Source organism: Rattus norvegicus, chromosome 5, assembly GCF_036323735.1.
Source record: "Rattus norvegicus strain BN/NHsdMcwi chromosome 5, GRCr8, whole genome shotgun sequence".
NCBI classification, from domain to species: domain Eukaryota; kingdom Metazoa; phylum Chordata; class Mammalia; order Rodentia; family Muridae; genus Rattus; species Rattus norvegicus.
Genome location: NC_086023.1, coordinates 127,155,651 through 127,174,850, shown reverse-complemented (window position 1 = coordinate 127,174,850; position 19,200 = coordinate 127,155,651). Strand labels below are relative to the sequence as shown.

Here is a 19,200-nt window from a genome sequence, read left to right as displayed (position 1 = left end):
AGTCCTGAGACAGCACCCTAGAACACAGATGCCTGGGGAGGGTGGCAGCAGCAGGTCCAGGTGTGTCTGCCTGTAAAGAAAGGGGACAGCTGGATATCAGCTGCGTCTGACCTCTGTATTCAGTGTTGTGTCTGCTACTGTGTATTCCCAGAACTCCTGCAGGGAGGTAGTCTCCTCTCTACTGGAGGTTTTCATCATAATTTCTTATATAATAAGGTAAGTAAGAGGAATCTCATAAGAAGAAAAGCTGGGCTGGGAATGTAGTTCAATGGTAGTGCACAAGTCCCTAGGTTCAATCCCCAGCACTGCCAAATGAGTAGACAAACAAGCAAGCTTGTCCGTCTTTGTTCTGGGCTTTGGTTTTAACTCAGGGTTATTCATGAAAGTGTTTCGTAGAATATCTGATTAGCAACCTCTAAGGTTAAACGACACACTCGTAATCATTTAATGCGGTTAAGCCATGGGATGCATGCCGGGAGCTTCTGGTGGCTAAAAGAAGGTAAAGGTGACGGATACCAGGGTAAGGGAGACCACATAGGCAACCACCTAGCATTTGTTCAGTGAGTACTCAGTGCCCGATATGCTGGCTACTTTTAAACTGTCAGCTTAACCAAGAGTCACATGGGAAGAGAGCCTGGAGGAATTTTGGGAGATTGTCCTAACTGATAGTTGGTAGAGGAAGGCCCATCCACTGTGGGAGGCACCATTGCCTGGTTTAGGGCCCTGGACCATGTGATGGGAAAGAGAGCTTGCTGGGTGCAAGCAGGTGAGGATTGAGCTTTTATGCTCTCTGCTCTTGACTGTGGTTGTGAGGCTATAAGCTCCTTCCTTCACTCCCCAGCAGTAATGGACCATAGCCTGGAATTGGCAACGCAGTGAACCCTTCTTCCCTAAGTTACTCTTGCCACAGTATTTTTATTACATCAGCCAATGAAACTGCAGCACCTGCCGAGTGCCAGGCACTGAAGTGGACGCCTGTGGTCAACACTGACAAAGATCTCTGCCCTAGCTGAGCATGGTGGAGCCTATCTATAATCCTAGAGCTGAGAGGTGCCTAAGGCACAAGGATTGCCCTGGGTTTGAGGCCATCCTGGACTACACAGTGAGTTCCTGGATACAGAGACCTTGTATCCAAAACAAAACAAAACAGTAACAAAACAAAACAAAACAAAACAAAACAAAACAGTAACAAAAGGAAGCGAAGCACAGAGAAGAAACAGAAGTCATCTGTGTGGTGGTAGATGGTGATAGCTCATGGGAAAGGCTGGCAGTGAACAAACGCATAACGGGTGTGAGGGAGGGCGCAGAGTATGGCTCTGGTCACGGCGAGACACGATGCAAGCACGGACTGAGAATGGAGCGGAGAAACAGCGCCGCAGGCAGCCCTTAGGTGGACTTGACAAGGACCAACTGTGGAAGTGGGTGTGGTCCAGTGCGTCTCCTCTGTCACCAGAGCTGTGTCCTTACCGGCTCTCCTTACTCCTCTTCTCCGTTAACTGTCCTTGTCCCCGTTCCCAGACACCTGTTTCTCTAAGTGTTGGCTGCGCACAGCGCCCTCCTCGCCTCTCTAAGTGTTGGCTGCGCACAGCGCCCTCCTCTGGCCTCTCTAAGTGTTGGCTGCGCACAGCGCCCTCCTCTGGCCTCTCTAAGTGTTGGCTGCGCACAGCGCCCTCCTCTGGCCTCTCGTCCCAGCGGCTTCTCCACACTCACTCCTCTCAGGACACAGTGATTTTGTTCTGTCCAAATCCAATGTCTTGTCTCGGTTCTCATCTTCCCAGACCTGTGATTTGAAACCGTTGATTATTTCCTTTCTCTTGGCATAAGTGACACTGAACTGGCTGCTACGTCTGTATTTTTAACCGGTCTTCCTCCCGGCTCTTATCTCAGATTGTAATTACTTATTTAATGATTTGCCTCTTTATTTCCTATTTGCTGAGCGGTGACTCCATGCCAGCAGGACCGTGCTGCTATATGTACTGCCTCCCACTTCACTGCTACAGAACAGGAGTGCAGACTGTGCTTGTCCAAGAGCAGGAAAGGGCAGGACTGGGCGGGTTCACAATGGCTCTGCGTGCCTTCCATCCCTGTTTCTTTTTTTTTTTTTTTTTTTTCTTTTTCTTTTTTTCGGAGCTGGGGACCGAACCCAGGGCCTTGTGCTTGCTAGGCAAACGCTCTACCACTGAGCTAAATCCCCAAACTCCCATCCCTGTTTCTTGCTCTCCCCAATAAAGATGCTTCTTCAGGAAGGGCAGCTCAGCCTCTAGCCACCACTCCACCACACTTAGCCATGTGCACGGCTCCAGCCTCCCCAAGGCCTTCACCTAGACTTCCCTGTGCGCCTTCTGGCTCGATCTGTTTGGGAATCTTCGATCCTAGGAAGTTGTCCTCATTAGCATGCCTACGTTTTCCTTAAACTCTTAGTAATCCAACTGGCGAAAAAATAGTCAGAGAAATAGATTCTTATTAAGAATCTATTCAGAGAAGTAGAATTCATGTTTGTAATAGGCTGGTCAGCCATATGTCCTTTTGCCTTTCTTGTTCTTCTTGTTCTTGTTCTTGTTCTTGTTGTTCTTCCTCTTCCTCCTCCTCCTCCTCCTCCTCCTCCTCCTCTTCCTCTTCTCCCCCCCCTCCTCCTCCTCCTTCTTCTTCTTCTTCTTCCTCTCTCTCTCTCTCTCTCTCTCTCTCTCGTAAATTGTGTTCTTTGGTCATTTAATGGTAAGAGTTTATCATTTTGGCTTTTTGAGACAGGGTTTCTATGTGTAACAGCACTGGAGTCCTGTAACGCACTTTGTAGACCAAGGCTGGCCTCAAATCCGCCTGCCTCTGCCTCCCAAATGCTGAAATTAAAGGCGTGGGGCACCACACACAGCCTGCATTTTGAAATCTCTTAATGGAAATGCCCATCTCAGAGACTGTTAGACTACAAATGGGTATTTGGAAGTAAGTTTCTAGGAAACATCTGTTTAGAATCACAAAAGTGAATGAATTCTCTGAGTTAAAGGAAGGACTAAAGGCCAAAGTCTTGGACCTGGAGGAAATTCATAGTAGAAAGAAGGGCAGCTATGGAGAGGCTAAGAGACTGTTGGAGCAGGGAAAGCAGGGCAGAAGGCCATGTGGGCCAGGGACATTGGAAATGAGTGACTCTGAAGTGGTCAGGGCAGCTGAGGGCCAGCTACAAAAAGGCCTTTGAGCCTTGCAGTTACTGGGCCTCTGCGAGAAGATTCCTTTGTCATAGAACCAGTGGGCAAGGGGCACTGAGCAAACCGAAGATGAGGATGAAGGCCGGCAAGCAGGCAATGCCCACCTGCAGTTCTGCACCTGAGAGTCCAGGGAAAGGGCTCTGTCTGCTCTAGTGACCTGATTTCACAGATGCCTGGCTCCTTTAACTCACGATTGGTTAACTGCAATAAATAGCTACTCATATTTATAAAGTGCTGTCACATCCATGACCCTTTTGACCCATGTAACAGTCCTGTAAAGTCATTATAATTATTTTCTCCATTTTGAAAATGGGAAAATTGAAGCCTTGAGGGTTTAAAGTAACTTGCTCCAAGTCAGACAGCCAGATGATGAGCAACTGTACCAAGATGTTCTTTACTGTGTCCTCTACTTCCGACACCTGAGAGTCTGCAAAGCTGAAGGGAAGGTGTTGGCAGGGTCAGATGCCTTCTGAAGGCTCCTTATAAAGCTACCTGTGCTCCTTAGCTTGCAGTCCCCTTTCTTCATCTTCAAATGAGTGACTTAGAACTCTCCTCACGTCCAGGGTCTCTCTGACCATCCTTCTGCATCTTCCACACAGACAGCTTCTCCCAATTCGAGGGGCTCATGTGACACAGAGGTGATGCTGCAGTCACAGAGGCAATGCGGGCGCCTCTTGGGCATCACTTCCTTACCGTCATCCTCACTCACACTCACAGTTTCAGGCTTCTGTATTCTTGTTCCTTTCTTACACTAGTCTTATCTCCTGTAATTATCAAGACTCGGGGGAAACACTGCCTCTTTTGTGGTGTTCCCTGGTTAGTTGACTTGACTTATTTGTTCTTTGGGGTCTTTGGAGACCCTCTTTAGTAATCTTCTAGGGCCCATAAATAGTATGAGCCAGTGTCTTAGTCCCACCTGGAGACCCGTAGTTCAGGGCTCTGTCTCGCTCAGCATTCTGGCCAGTGCCCAGCCTGGGCCTGTGATACACTTGGTACTTAGTAATGTTTGTTAGATGAGCAAAGCGCTGCTTCCTGTGGGGAATTTGTCTTAACAATGTGTTAGGATGTAGAAACCCTTAACCTTAAACCCAGGGGACCTGACCCAGGTCATAAGACCAGCAGTGACACTGTTTACTTTAAAATATAAACTTCATGGAGCAAATAATGACTTTTTGCAGATCATTAACTTCCTTGATGTAGCTACTGACCAACTTGTAACCTTGGGGAAAGGTCATGAAACCTCATTCTTCTTTTCATTGAAATCAGAGAAGGTAGGACTGTTTGATCACCAGAGATGATAGAGTAGACGCTGGGCTGCTTACGTACACCCTTGCCCACCAGCCCTGCTTTCTACTCTGCTTCCTATGTTACTTAGCCCTCAGCACCTCAGGTTCCCAACCTGTAAGACAGGGACTTGTTGCATCTTCTACAGGTTGTCCTGGGCTTGCCGGAGTTAAGTTAGATTCTGTGTTGGTCAGATCTCTGTTGCCATGACAATACCTAAGAATACCAGTTCAAAGGAGAAGAGATCGGTGTTGACCAGGGTCAGGGTATCAGTCATGTTCACTTGACTCCATTGCTCCGCAGCCATGGTGAAACAGAGAACATGATGGAGGCTGTGTTCTGTCTCCTCACCTCGTGCTGCTCCTCTCACTCGGTGAGAAAGCAGAGACAAGGAGGAACATATTCCCTTCAAAGGTGCATCACCATGATCTTCCAGTTAGTCCCTCTCTCTAAAGTTTCCACCGTTTCCCAGCAGGCCACAGCAGGAGAGCCGGCCTTCAGTGCATGAACAATGGGAAACATTTGGCTGCACCAAAGAAACCTGTACAGTGCTGAGAAACACCTGAAAATAGTTTCTTACTACCTTAATACTCCCTCTGTGTTCAGATGTGTTCAGCCCACATTTGTCTAGAAACTAGGCCCTCAAGCTCTCTCTGCCTCAGACCAACCAGATTGCCCTTCTCCATCTCTTGTGATTCTTCTTGAGATCCTTGCCTCTTGTCAACAAGTGTCGTAACCCTTCCCTCACCGGGCTTCTAGCCCTGCTCTTCCTCAGTTGCCTCCCTAGACTGGTACCTGCTGGTCCTCGTCTGTACTGCCCTGAGCATTCGCCTTCGTGGGAGCTCTATGGGAGATGCCAGCCCCCGAAGGCTAAAAGCAGGAACTCCATTGCCCTGACATGATTGTCAAGCCTTCTGGCCTTTAGCTGTTTCTCAGGGCTGTCCTTTTCTAGTTGGGGATTTTTTTTTGGGGGGGGGGTTCTTTTTTTCGGAGCTGGGGACCGAACCCAGGGCCTTGTGCTTCCTAGGCAAGCGCTCTACCACTGAGCTAAATCCCCAACCCCTAGTTTAAGAGGGTGCACTGCAGTGGTAGAGCGCTTACCTAGGAAGCGCAAGGCCCTGGGTTCGGTCCCCAGCTCTGAAAAAAAAGAACCAAAAAAAAAAAAAAAAAAAAGAGGGTGCACTGCATTATCTCAGTGACACCTCAGTGATCTCTGTGCCAGGCACTCGTGGGACAGCATAGGCTGTGAGAGTCACAGTGTGTTACAAATCCTGCTCTCAGGACTCCCTCCCTCGCTGGGAAACCTTGGCAAGTAACTGTACTGAGCTCCAGCTTACCATTTATAAAAGGACACATTAGAGCTGTTTAATTTATTGTTAAGTAAATGGACTGATCAGAACAGAGCCTGGTGAGGTGGGTAGGAGAGCCTCTGAGGTGGGGGAGGCAGAGTCAACAGTGTTACCTCCTCAGCGCCTTTGAACCTCCCTGTTACAGCAGAGCTTTTGCAGGTGTGTGCTTTCCTCAGTCACCTGCATCTGTATCTGAGTGTTAGCACAGAACTCATTTGAAAGCCAAGTGTACGGTTTAAAGCGGACTGTTTGAGCCAGGTGCAGTGGCATACACCTTAGTCCTAGCACTCAGGAGACAGAAGCAGGTTGGAGCATAAGTTTGAGGGCAACCTGGTCTACATCGTACATTCCAAGACAGCTAGGGCCACACAAAGAAACCCTGTTTCAAACAACAACAAACACACAACTAACAAAAATAGTTTGACTCAATTCTGCACACATCTCTTTTGTGACAGCCTTGTGCTGAGGACTGGGAATGATACTACTCAGAGTAAGCTTCTGACCACTTAGAACAGAGAGTTTGTGTTTAATTATTCTAGGCAGGGCTGGGGATGTAAGTCTGTGGTAGAACATTTGCCCAGAAAGTGCGAGGACCCTAGTTTGATCTCTAACACAACAGCAACAACAACAAATATTCCAGGTAGAAGGAGCTGTGTGTGCTAAGACTCAGAAATGTGACAAGGCCAGATAGCATGACCCAAAGCAGACATACAATTTTAATTTCTGTGGAAGAGTTGGGACAGCAGAGGGTGACACAGGCAGGGGAGGGTCTAGTCCAGAGTGGCCCCAGATATCCAGAGCGTTCATGCTACCCTTCCCCCTTTTCTCAGTGTCTTTCTCTCCCTCTCACTAGGCAAGTGTTTACCTCTGAGCCACACCCCATCCTCATCCAGTTACCTTAAAACAGCAGTCTGGCTTCAGTGTAGAAGATAAATCAGAAAGGACCAGCTCAGGGACAGAAATGGCCCAGGTTCTTACACATGCTGAACAAGTGGTCCTCCACTGAGCCACATCACCAGCCCTGCCCAGAATATTTAAATACCTGCTCTCCTCCTAATTGCAAGCATGTAACTGTTTGAATAGACCCAGGGAGAGGTCGGGGCAGGAGGAGCGGGGAGGTAGATGGAGGAAGGGGAAGGGTGGTAAGAAGTGTTACAGTGTGGACCTGTGTCTTAGAGCGAGAGAACAGGAGAACTACTGTGTGACAGCAATGTTGAGTTTGGGGTACCTCAGAATGAGGAGGTGTCCTGGAAGATACTGAAGATGTGGCCCCACACCCAGGGGAACCTTCAGCTAAAGATACATATTTGGAGGATACCTGCTTTCTGGCAGAGGTTGGACCACAGGAGTAAGATTACCTAGGAGAGATGGGTAGAGAAAGAAGCTGGGGACAGTGTCCTGGCTAGGGTCCTCAAGTAATTAAGGGCGAGTCAAAGACGGTGCAGGCAGCAGACCCTAGATGTAACAGATAGTATCCAAGGATTGGAAGGAAGTCTTTCAGAAGGAAGAAGGCCACGAGTCTGGTGCCACAGAGGCTAAGTAGTGGCAGGACAGAGAAGGCCCCTGGATTTTACACAAAAGACTACATCTTTTTCCCCTCATACCTGGAGACCAGTGTGCCTTAGGAGAGCAGAAGATACCGTGAGGACCATGTGGTGGGACAGGCCCGCTCTACACACTGTGCTGTGAAGGCAGTTTGTTCAGCCTCTCGGTGTGTGAGTTGAACTACGAGACAGAGGCCTGCTGCTCGGAAGACACCTCTGGTAATAATTTTGTTGTAAATCCTTTAAGACTTTTTTTTCTCTGTGTGTAAACAAATATGGTGTTTACATGTATCTACATATGTAATTTTTAAAATAAATATTGGCTCACACTGAACATACTCTTCTGCTGTTTTAACTTTACTTAAGAAGTGATTATCTTTCTATGGTTCTCCGTGTAGAGCTATCTGAGTATTTGCATTTTGTGTTTGTTTGTTTCTAGTTTTTCTATAGTGTGAATTTTTTTTTTTTTTTTTTTGAGATCGGGTCTTACTGTGTACCCAGCCAGCCTCCACCTCTGAATGCTGAGTTACAGGTGTGTGCTGGTGTGTGCAGCTTCCTTATTCCAGCTGGTAGGACTGTGTGCTTGTCACCATTGGAATGGACCCTTGATGGGAAGCTCATAGATTGTCCCTAGCTTTGACCCATTTCAGACAGCACTTAGGGGAATGTTTCTATTCATGTGCTTTCTTTGCACATGGTGAGTGAAAGCTGACCTCTGGCTTGTCTGTCACTTTTCACCTCTGTCCCCAGGGCTGGCCATAAAGCAGAGTCTCTGTGGCTTTCACAGTGCCTTCGGTTAAGGTACCTGAATATTACAATGTTGTCTTTCTCTTTGTATTCTTATCTATTTCTTGTTTTGGTGCTGGAAACTACATCATAGCCTGGAAAATTCTCAGCACGTGTACTCGCCCTGAGTCCACACTTAGCCACATCTTTGTGTTTTTAGTATTTACAACACTGAGTGACAGCATAAAGAACGGTCTGTGAGTTAATAGTCCCAAGGACGTGAGACTAGCTCTAGAAAGGAGAGTGTGGTAGGGGCGGACCTGCTTCTAGGTCATGTGTGCTTCAGAAGCGCTGTCCTGAGCGTTTGTTGGCTGGAAAACACCTTCAGATGTGTCTAGTGAGCGCGGCGCTCGTCTCCTGGTGGAAGACAGATGAGAACCTTCATAAACAAGTTAGACTGGAGGTCGTGCTCACCGCTGTGCACCGGTATCTCCTCATCGCACAGAGCCCTTTAAGAGTGACGATAGTTCCTTTCGAGCCCTGCATGACTAGCGTCTGGCCTAGAACTTTGTACAAATGGCCTTTGGGCAAGTGTGCAGAGAAGAGTGAGTCAAGCAGTTTAGAGCTGTGCATTTGGCTTACCTGGGGAGATGGTCTGATTGTTGCTCAATTTGAAATCCCTGCTTCCCTTCGTTCAGTAACTCTCCTAGTACATGTTAAATCTCCCTCTCAGATGGGATCTCCCCGTTACCTAAGCCGACCTCAAGCTTGGTGGGCTTAAGCGATCAATCGTCCATCCTGCCTCAGCCTCCTGCAGGCCTGTGCCACCACACCCAGCTTCGTACCAGAGTCTTAAATACGTGTGTTTCTGGGCCTTACTTTTATTTCCTAGATCCATCCATTTGTCTTACTGTTGGTCTGTGCAGCTTTAAGTAATGTTGCTTTATGATGCTTTCTGATACTTTGGAAAGCATCTGTAGTAGATTAACCCTTTGGGTAAAAAGCAGGATTTAGGCTCTCGTGCAACAGAGTTCCAAAGTTAGTCTAGAAATAGCTGTGCTCTAATAAAAGCCACTTACTGTAGTTTTTCTTTCTTTTTTTCTTTCTTTTGTGTGTGGGAGTGGGGGTGGGGTGGGGGGAGTGTTTGTTTTTGAGACAAGGTTTATCTGTGCAGTCCTGAATGTCATGGAACTCATTTCATAAAGCAGACCCAACTGCCTCTGTCTCCCAAGTTCTGAGATTAAAGGTGTGTACCACCAGCTGTGATTTTTTTTTAAATTGAGCTCCTGTTAAATATACATACTCATACTCTTCCTCCTTCTCATCCTCCTCTCTCTTCTCCTCCCTCCTCCTCTCTCTCCTCCTCCTCCTCCTCCCTCTCTCTCCTCCTCCTCCCCTTCTTTTTAAATAAGGTCTCATGTAGCACAGGCTGTTCTCAAACTTGAGATGTAACCAAGGATATGAGCTTTTGGTGTCCTGCCATCAATCCTGAGTATTAACCTCACAACCTCCCATTGCCATCCACAGTTTGCAAATCAGTTTCTCTGCTGGAGTTTGTGTCTCTTTCCAGCCTTCCATGTGATATATTCCACTTTACTCAGGTCATCTCTTACATGCTTTAGTCAAATACCTTCAGCTGTCCCTGTGGGTCTCAGCCAGCCTGCTCTTGCTCCTGTGCTCACTCATGGAGACCTGAAGAAGAGGCTCTATGAGCAAGAGTTGACTGGCAGATAAGTACGGCATACACTAGTGATCATTAGGATCATAAGGTGTAGGGTGGGGTGCCAGTAAAGCCATGGTAACTAAGGAAGACTTCCTGGAGGAGGGGTCCTAAATGAGTCTTAAAAGCTGAAAGCTAGCCAGCTGAAGAGGGATGAGAGCATTCCAGGCAGCAGAAATGCTTATACGGATGTGTGCTCCAAAGTAAACAGACTAGAAAATTTATTCAAGCATTTTAGGAGCTTACAAGCAGCTGGTGTAGGATGACCGGAAGACAGTAGCTAGAAATGAAGCTAGAGAGTGGGGGGAAGGGTGGCAGATTGTGAAGGGACCCCTGAAAAAGAGTTTGGCTGTAGGGCTTAAGGGTTTAAATAAAAGAGTGAAGTAATCAAACTTATGTTTTAGGGGGGGGGAAATTCTTTAAAAGAGAAAATACAGGGTAGAGAGATAGCTCAGAAAATACAGGCTCTTGTCACCAAGCCTACTCTGAGACCCACATGGTGGAGGGAGAGAACCAACTCCCACAGGTTGTCCTCAGACCTCCGGATGTGCGCCATGGTATGCAAACAGAAGACCCTACACCCACACAAACACATCAGCAAATAGATACACTAAGCACAATAAATAATCATCAAAGAATTAAGAAGACAAATGAGGAGACTTGGCACCGTGGGTAGTGTCTCTGTGGGTAGTGTCCCTCAAGGTAGTGTCAGTCTCACAGAAGAAATACTAAGGAGCAGCCCAGTTTGCCCTAGCTGCTGTGATGGACAAGGCTAGGGGCTCCTGAGCTCAGCAGACACCACAGCTCCAGTACACGGCATCAGGGTTCATTTCTGCAATACCTACATAGTTTTGTAGTCAGTCAAAATATGGTTTTCATGCATGACCAAATTAACAACTCCCTGGTATAATTGAATACTTAGTGCATATCCATACTCTTGTTTATTTCAAAATACCCTTTATGTGGCTCTGTCCAGGATTCAGATCACACATCCGCTTGGTAACCAGGACTCAGAGTCTGAAGCTCTCCTTTTGTGAACAGTGCCATGGGCTTGAAGCGACCCTGTTGGTTGTCTTACAGAATGTCCATGTTCTGAATGAGTTTGCTTCTTCCTCTCGAACAGGTTCCCTAGAGCCAGGGAGTTAGCTTTGAATGGCAGGTGGATTGCAGCTCCTATTTCTCTCTGAGGGAGGCGAGGAGAACTAGTCATAGGCAGAGCTGTCAGGTCGTTTGTCTCAGTCCCTCTCATAGGGGTCCATCTCAGGATACAGGCGATGGCAGTACACCCCACCAAGTCCCCGTCAGCATTTCCTTGTACCAGTAGTTGCTTTCTGACTGCATCGTTTATCAGGGCCTACAAATGTTTTCTGCGAATCCATTCATACTAGTTGAATAAAAAAATGTTCTTTTAGGGTCTGGTTGGGATGGGGATGGGGGTGGTGGCTTGATTGGTGAAGCGTTTCTATGCAAGCATGAAGAAGATCTATGCCTCAGTCACCAGAACTCACACAGCCAGGTGAGGGCAGAGACAGGAGGATTTCCCAGGACTTGTTGGATAGACAGGCTTACTGAAGCAGTCAGCTTAATAGATCCTGTCTCCAAAAATAAGGAGACAGGGACTGGAGAGAAGGTTCAGTGCAAAGAGGACCTCTCCTTGCAGGGAGCTGAGTTTGGTTCCCAGTACCCACAGGGTAGCTCACAGCCTCTAACTCCTGTTCCAAAGACTCTAATTTCTTCTCCTGACCTTCATGTGTACACATGGTACACATAGACACATATGAACATAACAAACTCTCAAACATGTAACAAATATATTAATTAATAATAATAAAATGGAGACACAATTGAGGAGGTATCCTGACATCAACCTCTAGCCTTCGTGCACACTCACACAATCAGCTACCTACAGAAACATGCGTACAACACCCACACCCACCAAGAATATTCTTTCAATAAATAGGACTAATTTTTTTACTTAAAATATATTAAGATTCCAAAAAAGATAAATGTTTAATTCATTCTCTCTTACTGCAATTCTGGAGCCTTCCCCTTTTGTTGTTGTTTGAGACAGGGAATCACAAATCTTGACTGGCCTGAAGCTCCCTATTATAGACCAGGCTGGCCTTGAACTCATCAAGATCTGCTGCCTTGGTCTCTGCCTCCTGGGTGCTGGGACTAAAAGTGTGGGCCACCATGCTTGCCTCCTTTGCTCCTTCTGAGTTTACTTTCTGACCTCTACATTGGCCAATTCAGTCCCGGGGGGTTGTCTCATTTCACTCCCATGAAATGGACCTTGCTTGCACAGACGTCTGCATCTTCGAATGTATGGGTGCTCCTCAGGGCCACACAGCAGTATGTCGAGCCCTGTACAAACCTCAGTTGTTCCATTTTATCAATGAAGACTCAAGAGCCAGATGGAGTGGTGGAAACCTGCCTGAGCAGGCAGAGAAAGCACTCAGCTGACCTTCCTCCTCAGCCAGCATCCCAGAAGGAATCCCTCTCTCATGCCCGGTTCACAAAATCTCTTCAGACCGATGTCCTTCCCTTCTACTCCTGTGCGTCTCTATCCATCCTCCTGACTCCCTCTTCCATTTTTTTCTTAACAGTCCTCTGTTCACTTCCTGTCAACTGGTCTCCGCCTCTTGACCCATGGTTGACTTTATTTAATCCTGTTTACAATATTAAAGCAGAAAGCTCTTGGATTAAAGGTGTGTGCTAAGGCTGAGCCACACCTCAACTAAAAACAGGTTTTCTAGTAAATAACACAGTCTCGGGGTCAGAGTGTGATCGAGGATCCTGCAACACTGTATTTTCCAGAAGACAGAACTGCATTTTCTTTTGATTCTCTCCTGTTCCAGGTCATGCTGTGAACAAGGTGCGCAGGCACTCGGACCCAGAGGTGGCGGGCCTTGCCAAAGAAGTTTACACTGAGTGGAAAACTTTCATTGAAAACCATCTGGACAGACCCTCTATTGAAGTCCACAGTGATCCAAAAACTGAGTCATTTAGAAAAAATGCCCAGAAATTACTTTCAGAAGCCCTGGAATTGAAGGTAAGGTCCTGCTTGAACTGTGGCTGAGGGGGCTCCTAACTGAATGAGCCTGTGTTCCCAGGATGGGCTCTGGCCATCACCAGGCCCAGTCTGTGATAATCCTCAGGACTGGAGATGTCTCGGCAGTTAAGGGTACCACTTGATGCTCTTGCAGTGGACCCAAGTTTGGTTCCCAGCACCCTACTGGGTATCTCAGAACCACCACAGCTCCAGGGCCCTGACTCCCTCTTCTGGCCTTCTAGGCACTCACAATGCACAGGCACATACATACCCATAGCCACACATGCACATACATAAACTCATAGGTTATTAAGGATTCTGGATTTATAAGCATTTGGGGAAACAGTGTTGCATGTTGGCTTTCGAACTACCAAGAACCAGGCTCCAGTTCAGGTCTCTGTTGTGTACCTCAGGGACATTCCTCAACATTGCTGACGCCCATGTTTACCTGTGAAAGGAGACTCAGAATCCCATCACCTAAGTTCCTGAGAAACTTAAATGAACAGTTTATATAAGAACATAGTCAGTTGTGCACTGGGAGGCAGAGGCATGAAGATCTCTTTGAGTTTGAGGCCAGCCTGGTCTACAGAGCAAATTCCAGGATAACCAAGGCTACACAGAGAAACACTGTCTCAAAACAAAAAGTCATTTAATGAATCTTGGTTTCTTTCCATTTCAATTCTTTTTCCTCCCATTGAAATAAAAATTTTGAAATGTTGTAAAATATCAGTGGCAATAAAAAAGACTGTTGCCTCATTATTTGTCAAGACCTGTACCTTCAGATCCATGACATAGAATCAATGCCATAGGCATATTCCCTGTAACCTGGCAACTAGAAGCCCAGGTGATTAGTTTGGCATATATGTACTGGACAAAATTTTGTTCATTATTAATAATATTAATCATGAACCAGATGTGGATGGACACACCTTTGATTCCAGCACTGGGGAAGTAAAGGCACATGCAGATCTGTAGGTTCAAAGCCAGCCTGGGGTACATAGTGAGTTCCAGGTCAGCTTGGACTACATAGGGAGACTGTCTCAAAAAATAAAGAAGCTAGTGTCATGAAAACACAACATTTTTTTTATCCATATTTTTCCTGTTGTAATTTCTCCTTATTGAAATATCCTTAAAGAATAACTTGCAAACATAGGTGTTTGGGGCTGGCAAGGTGGCTCCCTGGGCGAAAGCACTGGCCATGCAAGCCTGGCACCTTGATCCCAGAAACATCCAGAGGGGGAAGGAGAGAACTGGCCCCCAAGGTTGTTCCCTGACCTTGGCATCCAAGTGAACCACGAGTGCACACACACGTTATGCACGCCCCCTCCATGAAGAAATGACAACAAAACCTTTAAAGGAAGGCACTCAGAGCCTAGCTTACACGCCACATCTGCCACTGCACTTCTCTGTCCCAAGTATTTATCCACGGAAGAAAGCAAACGGACACACAGTGTATTGTTTACACTTTTAAAGAAAGACGTGGGCTTTCTTTTAAATGAAAACTTAAAATACCAAATGAAAAAGATACAGAGAGGGGAAAAAACAGTCACCATTGAACCTGCCACCTAGAGATAATGTTGCTAACATTTTGGTGTGTTTTCTTTTATGGTGAATTATTACAGTTTTTTTAATGAAATGTCAGACAAGCTGTGGTTAGCCAAGATTTATTTAGGGCAAATTATTTGCCAAATGTCCCATAAGATATTTTTATTGATTATTTAAATCACATCCCAGAAAATTGACATAATTATTTATATTTGTGTTGTCCCATGAACCTTGCTCAGTCTCAATTACTGTCACCCTCTATGTCTTGCTCTATGCATCTTTATTCTCGTGTCTGTGAGCTTTACTGTCTGTCCGATGGGCAGAGACTCACTAGGCTGTAAAATAACTTTTCCTAGTGGAAACTTTGATGTGAATAATGACGACAGAAAGTGTGAAATGTAAGTCATTTTCTAGAGTATCGATTAGCCAACAGACTTGATATTTTAAATAAAGCTTATTTTTTAAATAAACCCGGATTACTGCCGAAACATACAGTGCGGTCTATAATACGTAGTTAATGTGGTGGTAAATACCAGTTCCCTGTGGTATCTTTTTACGTAAATGATAATAACGAAGCCATGCTTGTAAGGATTAATGAGCAGTTTGCCTGCTATATTAAACTCCATAATAATTATCCTTTTAGTTTATCCATTAATTATCCTTTAAATGGCACATCAAGTGGTAAGCGTTCAAGTGTTGCAGAGCGAAGTTTAAAAAGTGATACATTCGTTAGTGCTTTCCACCGTAATTGGAAAGAATGTCAGGTTCAGTACAGCTGAATGGGTTTGTTCCCAAGGAGTAAATTTCAAAAATCTGAAGTATGCAACTTACTCAAAAAAGGATGCCTCTTCTTCGCTCAAAAAAGAAAAACAAACACCCTGTCTGCCTTGCATAAGCAGCTTTGATGGTTGTTCTGTTGGTTTGGTATGTCCAAAAGATTATCACAAGTCCTTTACGTAGTTACATAGGCTAACCTCCGCACCCGCCATTTCCTCATTGCCGTCAGTCCGTGACCCACCTAATCCTGATCGCATCTACCTCAGACATCAGGGCTTTGTAAGCGTGCCTCTCCACGCAGTAGTAAACCTAACTTCCCGGCCCAGTGACAAACTTTTTCCACTTATCCTAGCATGTGTTTTTGCAAATCCCAAGTCTCTCGTGTATCTGTTTCGGCTCATGCTTCAACGGTGGAAGTCATGTGTGACAAATGCACACCCCATAGGTTCTCTCTCTATCACGCTGCAGATTTGCTTTCCATGTTCATGGATTCCTTCCTTGTTCCTGGAATAATGGACCAGATGAATACGGTGCTGTTGCCGAAGCCCGGGCCCCATTCCCTTTCCCCTCTCCCTTCCAGGTTCTTTGTTCTTCCCTATCCTTTAATCTCTCCTCACATGAGCACCCCTGAGTGTCATTCTCTTACTTCCCTTTCCTCATTATCCACGCTCCTTCCTACCTCACGCACGGCCTGGGATCATTTTCCTATTATGTCATTTAAAAAAATGAGCCTGATTCTAAAGTGAGCCATATCATTAAGAGTTGGGACACTGGTTGGTGGCCCGGTTGGTCGCAGACGGTGCTAATGAGGTCCAGCTCAGGGGTATATCTCACGCAGGACTGTTGGCAGGTTTTTTTTTTTTTTCTTTGTTTAATGGAATCACAGATTCAGACTGTGCCCCTGGCTTTGACCAGCTCACTCACAAATTTATCCAGTGGTCAAAAAGAAGTGTGGGGAAGTGTGTACAAATCCATTCGTGCTAAAGCTTGCCCCCAGTGAGTATATAGTTCAGCAAATATGGGATCTGCTAGGTGCCGGGGTGGGGGTGGGGGTGGGGGTGGGGGTGTCATACAAGCCTGAAGAATTGCCTCCCTGTCCCTAAAAGCTCCCTGTCCCCCGGCCAGTGCCTGTGAGTGACTAATAGAACTACAGGGCTTGCAGAACGAGTGATCCCTGGGAACAGTTGGTTTGCAAACACGCAGTGTGATCTGGGAATTTGAGGTTTCATGAAAGAGATGTCAGGTGAGCTCCCTGTTATAAGAGGGGTAGAATTTTATGAACTAGAAAACAAAATGGAGCTCTAATTTACATTTTATCTGCTATGGGACTGATACTATTAGAAGTACAGGAGAAGAGGGAGGTGTGAACGGGGAGAAACGATAATTCACTCAACAGGTATTTGTCAAGCACAGAAAATTAGGAAGTGAGTCTTGTGTTTGAGGTCAACCCAGAGGTGCTTGCTGTCTGCTGGGGAATAAACACCCTCAGTGTGAGGGTAGCGTCAGGAGAGTTCACGGACATGGTAACTGGTAACTGATGGTGGCTCCATGTCTTGCCAAGCCCACTCCTCTGATACACGGCTTGCTGTGTATACGTTCCCCCAGTTCTAGCCAGTTGGTCCACATTGGACAGCTGACCAATACAGGCTCTACCTACAGGCACCAGTAGATAGATAATGGCAGCACATCAGCTTCTCTATCCTGACAAGATTAGGGGGTGACCACACTTGGCTGTATGGCCCCTTGTTTATCGGTGCTAGGTGCCATCTCCTTTCTAGACTGGGATTGGGGTTTGGGGTGTTACAAGGGAGCTCAAGTGGGTAGAGAGTGTGTGGAATGTGGAGAGAGTGATGGAGGCATTCCCTCAGCTGAGGCTCCCTCGTCCTGGATGACTCTAGCTTGTGTCAAGTTGACAAAGAACCAACCAGCAAGAGACCATGATCTCTGTTACAAAAACAGGATCTGGTGACTACACACAGTAACTGCCTCAGGTTTGGGGGGTGTGGGTGGATGGGGTCTCTTGCTCCCATTCCCATTCAGCAGTTACACCTCACAGAAAAATCCCTTTGTCTTGAGGTCCCAGAGAGACTCTGAATCATTCACCCACCTGTCACCTAAAGCGCCAGGTTAGGACCTGCTGGAATAGGGTCAACATTGAACAGGTTTGCATCAGTCAAAAGTATCTTTCATTTCATGCAGTAAACCTATACAAGAGGGTTTTATATGTGGCACACATATTTCTCTTTATTTCTTTACCCTGACTGGCCTAAATTTAGCAAGGAGCATGAGAACTATTAGATGTTTCTGTTTTCCATCACCCCTGAATAGTATCTGCTGTGCTGCCCCAGGTCTGTGGTTTGTTTTGTTTGCTGATATTTTGACATAATCTTTCCATAGAGCTCAGGCTAGTCTTAACTAGCTTTTCCTGCCTTGGACTCCTAAGAGTTAGGATTTGCACCACTATGCCTGGCTCTCGCTCTCGCTCGCTCTCTCTCTCTCTCTCTCTCTCTCTCTCTCTAATGGTGGAGGTGATGGTAGTTTTTTTAGACAGGATTTCTCTATGTATCCTTGGCTATCTTGGAACTCACTCTGTAGACCAGGCTGGCCTCAAACTCAGAGATCTGCCTGCATCTGCCTCCTGAGTGCTGGGATTAAAGGTGTGTGTCACCATGATGCCTGGTAACATGCCATGTCTTTCTATGCTGTGAGTGTCCAGAGGTGAAGAGTGGGGTCTTATGCACTGTGCCCCAGATCAGACCTGAGAGAGCAGTGACTATTGAATGGTGTGTGTGTGTGTGTGTGTGTGTGTGTGTGTGTGTGTGTGTGTGTCCAGCTCACTGAATGTCAAAGTTCTCTGATTTTTTTTTATTTTGGTATTTTTACTTCCATTTCCAAGGCTGTGACTTGTATAAACAGAAACATACCCTCTTTCTTTGATAACCTCCCCCCTTTAAAAAGGCTTCCTTGCACATTAAACTAAGTAAATCTTAGCATTTGGTAACTAATGAACTTTACCCCAAGGTAAGAACCTGTCTGGCAAATGCTGCAGGCCCAGGGCCAGGGAGTGGCTGCCATTACAACCTTGCTAAAGTAGTTTGGACACAGGGTTTCTTCAGGACAAGTCCAGTGCCTTCTCCTCAGGGAGCCCTGATGAGCCTGAGGAAGTTGGGTTCCAAAGAACTGTGGCACAAAGTGTGCACCCTCCAGCTGTGGCTGGGAAGCGTGAAGCCCAAGACAGTCGTGTCTGCCAGCCTGAGCCAGTCTGTGGGCCAGCCTGCACCAGTGACTACTCTTGGATCTTCCTCCTCTCTCTTATTCTTACTCTCTTTTGTGAGTCCTTAAGGAAGTTTCTTTTTTTCCTTTTCTTTGGTTTTACCCTGCCTTTCTCTCTCTTTCCAAGTTCTGTTTGTTTGTTTGTTTATATGTATATGCCTGAGTGCATGCATGTGCACCATGTGAGTTCAGAGGCTGGAAACTGGAGCCATGCCCTTTGCAAGAACAGCAAGTGTTCTTAACTGCTGAGCCATCCTTCCAGGCCCATAATACATTTCCATATATTTATTTTGTTTTTGAGACAGGATATCACTATATCGCCCTGGCTGGCTTAGAATTTGCTCTATAGACCAGGCTATCCTCAAACTCAGAGATCTGCCTGTCTCTGTCTCCCAAGTGCTGAAATCAAAGATTTGTGCCACCATGCCTGACCTTATATATTTATGCTTTTATTTGTTTGGTTCGTTTTGATTTTAGACAAGCACATTCTCCTATTTTACCCGGGATGATTTCAAATTTGCAGTCTCCCCAAGGCAGCGTCCTTAACTCGAAGCCCTCCAGCCTCAGCCTCCTGAGTGCTGAGATTAGAGATGTGAACCGTTCCCTACTTGATCTTTGTGTTTTACATAGTACAGTGCATACCTGTGCTGGCTAAAATGCCACCATCACGTTCCCCTACAGGCAAGCTTGTAGAGTATCCTCTTAATTAGCGATTGACGTGGGGGGGGGG

The 19,200-nt window shown here is 46.3% G+C and overlaps 1 protein-coding gene and 1 non-coding gene across 3 annotated transcripts in view; one reads left to right on the top strand and one right to left on the bottom strand.

The window, feature by feature from the left end:
• The window catches only part of Tceanc2 (transcription elongation factor A N-terminal and central domain containing 2), a 44,630-nt gene that overhangs the window by 22,555 nt on the left and 2,875 nt on the right, over positions 1 to 19,200 (top strand). For both annotated transcript variants that reach the window (NM_001014260.2, XM_039110461.2), the window contains exon 4: positions 12,682 to 12,875. In NM_001014260.2, the coding sequence (NP_001014282.1) occupies positions 12,682 to 12,875 (194 nt within the window). The remainder of the gene's footprint in view (positions 1 to 12,681; positions 12,876 to 19,200) is intronic.
• On the bottom strand, positions 2,123 to 2,197 carry Trnaa-agc38 (transfer RNA alanine (anticodon AGC) 38). The gene has a single exon. It is a non-coding gene; the product is annotated as a tRNA-Ala (tRNA).